The 6,602-nt window shown below is 34.3% G+C and overlaps 1 protein-coding gene across 1 annotated transcript in view; it reads left to right on the plus strand.

Moving 5' to 3' along the window:
- TEX15 (testis expressed 15) overlaps positions 1 to 6,602 on the plus strand; it is a 50,118-nt gene that overhangs the window by 23,173 nt on the left and 20,343 nt on the right. Inside the window, exons 4-5 of the mRNA XM_012648554.1 lie at positions 4,893 to 5,039; positions 5,893 to 6,055. Coding sequence (XP_012504008.1) covers positions 4,893 to 5,039; positions 5,893 to 6,055 — 310 coding nt within the window. The remainder of the gene's footprint in view (positions 1 to 4,892; positions 5,040 to 5,892; positions 6,056 to 6,602) is intronic.

Raw genomic sequence — 6,602 nt, forward strand, 5'->3', positions numbered from 1 at the left:
GATTAATTTCTTTGTATTTTTAGTAGAGATGGGGTCTCGCTCTTGCTCAGGCTAGTCTCGAACTCCTGAGCTCAAACGATCCACCCACCTCGGCCTCCCAGAGTGCTAGGATTACAGGCGTGAGCCACCGCGCCCGGCCTATAGAGCTTCTTGAATGTTTATATTCATGTCTTTCAGTTTGGAACGTTTTCAGCCTTTATTTCATCAAATATTCTCTGACCTTTTCAACGTCTCCCTTCTTGGACTCCCACAAAGCACATACTAGTCCACTTGATGTTGCAGCACAGGTCCCTTAGGTACTGTTCACTTTTCCTCAGTCTTTTTTCTTTCTGTTCTTTAGACTCAGTAATTGTCATTTTCCAAACTTCAAGTTTGCTGATTGATTCTTCTGCCTGCTTAAATCTTCCTTCGAACCCCTCTAGTGAATTTTCATTTATTGTACCTTTTAGCTCCAGAATATGTTTTTGGGTTTTTGTTTTTTTTTACATTTTATATCTCTTTAATGCTATTTCCATTTTGTTCATACATTGTTTTCTTGACTTCTCCACATACTTAGTTTTTTGAATATCTTTAAAACAGTTGTTTTAAAGTCTTTGTCTAGTATATCTGTCATCAGGTGTTTTTAAGGGACTGGCTTTTTGAGGAACAGTTTCCTTCGAATGGGCCATAATTTCCTGTTTCTTTATATGCCTTTTGGGGTTTTTTTTTTTTTTGGTTGAAAATTGGGGATTTGAATCTTAACAATGTAATAACTCTGAAAATCAGAACTCCTCCCAAGGCTTGCTGTTTTTCTTTTTGTTCTGTGTTCTGCATTTGTTATTGTTGTAGGCTGCGTCTGTGCCAGTGATAAGCCTAATGTGTAAATTTCTCAGGTCTGTTCTGAGCCTGCACCAACCTGTCTATTTGTGTGGTAACTTTCTATTTTCTGTCATATATATGGTTGCTTTTGAATGTCATAATGTTCAACGTATGGCTCCCAAAAGGGGAAAAAGACAAAAATGAAGAGGATAAAAAAAGGCATTGGCTTTTTAATCCTTTAGATATCACTTCAGCCAGAGAGGGAGGGGCTTTCAACAATGGAGAGAGATGCAGGAACAATGCTGGCCACCTCTGTTATCAGAAGCAGTAATGAAGTGATCAGAGCACATATTCTCTATGCTTATTATCACCCACTCTAGCACCCACAAGCAGTGTGCAGGCTGCTCAGGGAACACATGCACAGCTGCCTGCCCTGGGGCCACAGGGGTGGCTGAAGGACAGCTATTCCTGTGCTAAACTGAAATTGACTGAAATCAACCACGATATAGGTTGAGCACTCCTAATCTAAAAATTTGAAACCCAAAGTGCTCCAAAATTTTGAAATTTTTTGAGTGCCAATGTGATGTTCAAAGAAAATGGTTATTGGATCATTTTGGGTTTCAGATTTTTCTGATTAGGATGCTCAGCTGATAAGTATAATGCAAATACTCCAAAAAGTATTCCACACCTAAAATCCTCTGGTCTCAAGTATTTCAGATAAGGGATACTCAACCTGTATACGATCTAAACCTCACCCTGAAAGTTGCAAGCCTTCAATAGACTCCAGAATTCCAAAATAGTTACATCAGACAGATTCTGCTAGCATAGTTATTATCTAGGGGGATACAGATTTCTTGTGCTTCCTACTCCACTATTTTCCTAGAATTGACCTCTGAACTATTTTTGCAACTTTTCTAAAATTCTAAAACGAATCAAAATTGTAAAAACAAGTCTCATGCTAGAATCTTAAGCATTAACAGATAAATTGGTTAAGATTTACTCTTTAGTTAATCATAGCTTTGTCAGGACTATTAAAATCATAGTAGGCATTCTCACTTACGTAAAGACAACTTAGGACATGTGTACATCCATATAAAATCAATGGTTCACATGCTATGATTCTTTTTTATTCTTTGTAGAAATAGGATCTCGCTTTGTCACCCAGGCTGGAGTATAGTGGCAGGATCATAGCTCACTGTAGCCTCAAACTCCTGGGCTGAAGCAGTCCTCCTGCCTCAGCCTCCCAAGTATCATATGAGTCTTTAAATTTTTTTTACCTCAAATATCAAATTTATTAAAGATAATTTACTTTTTTATTAAAAAGTAATAGATATTGATTTTAGAAAAGTTGTAACATACTGAAAATCTCCAAAAAGCCCAGTTTTTTTCTGTATCTATATACTTAGTCATCTATTCATGTATATAGATATGCATGTATAATTGTAATTAAAGTATGTTCTTGCTTTATATACTATATATAACTTGCCTTTTCACTGATGATGAAATAAACATTTTCCATGCCATTAAATAAGTATTCTTCCGTAATATACTTTTGAACAGCTGCATGGTATTACACCATATACCTATACTGTAAATTTGCCCAACACATTCTGTATATTGTTTGGTTTTTGGTTTGTTTTGTTTTTACACTCCTAAATAATACTTCTATCATCCTTGTAGGTATATTTTTTACACACACAAATGATTATTTGCTAAAAATTAATCGGTTTATTCCTAGGAGTGGAAAGTATGCACATTTATACGCATTTGACATGTAATGCCTAGTTGCCCTGAGAAAGATCATACTAATTGACAGTTGCACCCACAGTGTGTGAGAATACCTGCTGCTTCGCACATTTGCTAAACTTGTACTGTACTTTTTTAAATGTTTCCCAGTCTAATATATGGTAATTAGTTCCTTGTTGTTAGTTTTTTTCTTTATTATGATTGTTCCTGAGTTTAAGCCTTCTGTTAAATGTATTTGTTGACTATATTTAGTGAATTGCCTGTTAATGGCCTTTGCCAGTTTCTTGGGTTTTCCCCCCCTTTTTTGATTGATTTGTGAGCATTGTCAGTTGATTAAAACATATCTTGAGAGCTCAGCTTCCTCTGTATGTTTTATCATTTTATGTTTTTATTTTTTCAAATTACTTTAGAGTTACAGAGAGGTTACAAAGCTAGTACAAAGAGTTCCTATATACAATTAATTCACCCAGCTTTCCCTGTTGACATTTTACATAACCATGGCACATTTGTCAAAACTAAGAAATTAACGTGGGTACAACACAATTAAATAGAGACTGTATTCGGCTTTTGCCAGTTTTTCCGGTCATGTTTCTTTCTAGTCCAGGATCCCGATCCAGGATATCACACTATATTTATTATTGTTTTGACTTTTGAATTAATGTATTAACCTATTAAAAATAGCAGTTGGCCAAGCATGGTGGCTCACACCTGTAATCTTAGCACTCTGGGAGGCCAAAGTGGGAGGATTGCTGGAGGCCAGGAGTTCAAGACCAGCCTGAGCAAGAGTGAGACCCTGTCTCTGCAAAAAATAAAAAAAATTAGCCGGGCATGGTGTTGCGCGCCTGTAGTCCCAGCTACTCATTTGTGATATACAAAATTTTAGAATATTATATGGTGATCACTTGAGCCCAGGAGTTTGAAGTTGCAGTGAGCTATGATGATACCACTGCACTCTAACCCAGGAGACAGGGCAAGACTCTGTGTCAAATAATAAATAAATAGTTATGGAATTGCTGATTTTATTTAAAATGTGTACCTTTATACTTCCTTCTGGCTCATCTTGTTTCACTTGATTATGTCCATGGTTTTTGTTTTTTAAAATTTTATACTCATTTGTGATATACAGAAATTTTAGAATATTATATGGTGATCACTTGAGCCTAGGAGTTCAAGGTTACAGTGAACTATAATGGCACCACTGTACTCCAGCCTGGGTGACAGAGTGAGACCCTGTCTCTAAAAAATAATGTGTATATTGTATAGTAAAGTTTATATGTTTTTGGTTCATGGTTTCTTGGCATGTATTCTGATAAAGGATCTTTCACTTTGAGATTAGATAACTATTTCCTTGTATTTCTTTCTGCGGTATTTTCATTATGTTTTGGGGATTTTTGTTTTGATTTTTTGTGGTTTTTTTTGTTTTTGTTTTTGAAACAGGGTCTCACTCTGTCACACAGTCTGGAGTGCAGTGGTGATCGTATTTCACTGCAGCCTGGAACTCCTGGACTTAAGTGATCCTCTTGCCCCATCCTCCAGGGTAGCTAGGATTACAGGCATGTGCCATCACTCCTGGCTAATTTTTCTTATTTTCTGTAGAGATAGGGTCTCAGTTTATTGCCCAGTCTTGAAATCCTTGCCTCAAGTAGTTCTCCCATCTCAGCCTCCCAAAGTGCAGGGCTTACAGGTGTCAGCCATCGAGCCCAGCCTCATTGTGTTTTTAATACTTAAATACTTAACTTGTTTGATACTTACTTTCATTTATACATTTAAAAAGGAATTTAATTTTTTGCTGTTGTCACACACCATAAATTGAATTATCTATTCTTGCTTCACTTATTTCAAATGATACCTTTAATAATATACTATATTTTAAATATTTTTTACATATATGTGTAGACTGACTTCTGGGCTTTTTCTGGTTTTTTGTTCATTTGTTTGTTTTTTCCTCTGCCTTTTTTTTTGCGGTAGTACCATCCTTTTAAAAAATGTTTTTATATCTGGAATTGCAGGTTAACCTGTCCTGTTCCATCATTCTCTATTTCTAATCCACATTTTTCAAAAAGTTTCCTGTTCTGTTGTTTATTTAGTTTTCCAGGTAAGTTTTTAGACTAAAACTGATTTCTATTGGCATTTTCTCTACTCTTAAGAGTTTAATTTGGGGAGAATTGACATAATTACCATGTTAAGTCTTCTCATTCATCGGGAAAATGGATTATCTTTCCATTCATCTTTCTACTTCTTTAAAAAATCAGAGTTATCCTTTTTTGGTGAAAGTTTAAAAGTATTTTGATGTATTCTTACGGACCTTGTTTTTTGATTTTTTTTTTTTTTGCTTTTTTTGTTTTTAGGTTCTCTTTGGAAAAGTGAAGAAAATTCAGCCTTCTGTGGATAAAAAAAAAGTTTCTTTGGATCCTTCTCCTAAATTTGATTGCCATATGTCAAGAAGTATACCTTCTCTGAAAGATGCCATTGAGCTACAAGCCTACAGTTCAGCAGTATGTTAATGTTATGGTTTATTTGATTACTTGAAAGTCACATACTTCACATTGTATGATAGAAGATATAAAACAAATTCCCAAAAATTAGAGAAAATCTGTTCCTTTATTTATTATAATATGATCTTAACAAACAGTGAAAGCTGCCTTAGTATTTGTAGTCTTGTAAAGAAGATCAAAAATTTGCCTTTAACTCTGTTCAACGTACAATGGCTCCTTTTATTTTAGATGTTCCATAAATTCCTTACTTGCAAAATGAACCAACTTCTCTTTTAAACAAGGCTGCATAGTAGGGTGACTATAGTTAATAATTATGCATATTTCAAAATTACTGAGTAAATTTCAAATGTCTCACCATAAAAAATGATGAGTGAGGTAATAGGTATATTTGCTTGATTTAATTATTCCTCATTGTATACATATATCAAAATGTCACAGTCTACCCCATAAATATATGCATGCTCCCTCATATAAAATGTATTAAGCTATTGTTATTTTCTTAATTAACTTTTCCTACCAAATAAAATATAATGATTCAGAGAAATATGCAAGGTGTTTAAATTTTAATGGAAAAATATTTTTTATTTAGAAACAGATTTTGTCTGCTTCTGCCACCATTGGTAGTCTACCAAGAAGAAAAATAGAAAAATATGTGGTGGGGAGTAAAAGGGAATTTTATACATCTTCAAAAGAAAAACTAGGGTTGAAGAAGGCAGCAGGAGGGAGTATATGGAAGTAGATAAATAAATAAAATCATGCCATTATACAGATATTTTTAATTTATGAGCTTACCCAAGTCTGATTACCAAACTTCATCAGCATAAACTTGTTCTTTTTCTTTTTTATCTTTCAGGTATACTTCTATGAATACAATGTCCTTTCAAAGCCAGTAGATAAACCTAGGCAGTGTCTTCCATATGCAATACTAACAGTAAAATTTATTGGTCAAAAAGTAGATAATGGACAGCTTGTGACATCGTTGAAATTCCTCTCAACAGGATTGCCTAAGAGGACTGGTAAGATGCGTGTATTATTCTACTTCAGGAGCATTTGTACTGGTCTTAGTATTTCTGAATATTGTTTTCTAACGCATTGTGAATCACTGAGCAAAATAGTTATGTTTTACCTGTATTCCATTTTATAGATCCAGATCCAGAATCATACTGCAGGTATTTTTGTGATGACTTTTGCTTGGTATTATGTTCATATGATTGTTCCATGTTGATATGTATAACTATAGCTTATTAATTTTTATGGATGGATGGAGTATTCCATTGCATGACTATACACTATTCTACTGGGGTATTTGAGCACTTTCCAGTTTTCTTCTTATTCTAGTCATGGCTATTTTAAACATTCGTATAAGTGACTCAGTGCATATATGCAGGAATTTTTCTATAGAGTATATATTTACAGTAGGAATGTGCAATTTAAACCCAAGACAATGTTAGGTGGTTTGTTTCTGCCAGTCTAATGATTATGATATGTATCTCATTGTAGTTTTAATATGAATTTCTCTAATTTTTCATGGAGAAACTTACTATTGTCAGACTTTTTTTTTTT

This window comes from Propithecus coquereli, unplaced genomic scaffold (genome assembly GCF_000956105.1).
Source record: "Propithecus coquereli isolate 6110/MARCELLA unplaced genomic scaffold, Pcoq_1.0 Scaffold29, whole genome shotgun sequence".
Lineage (NCBI taxonomy): Eukaryota > Metazoa > Chordata > Mammalia > Primates > Indriidae > Propithecus > Propithecus coquereli.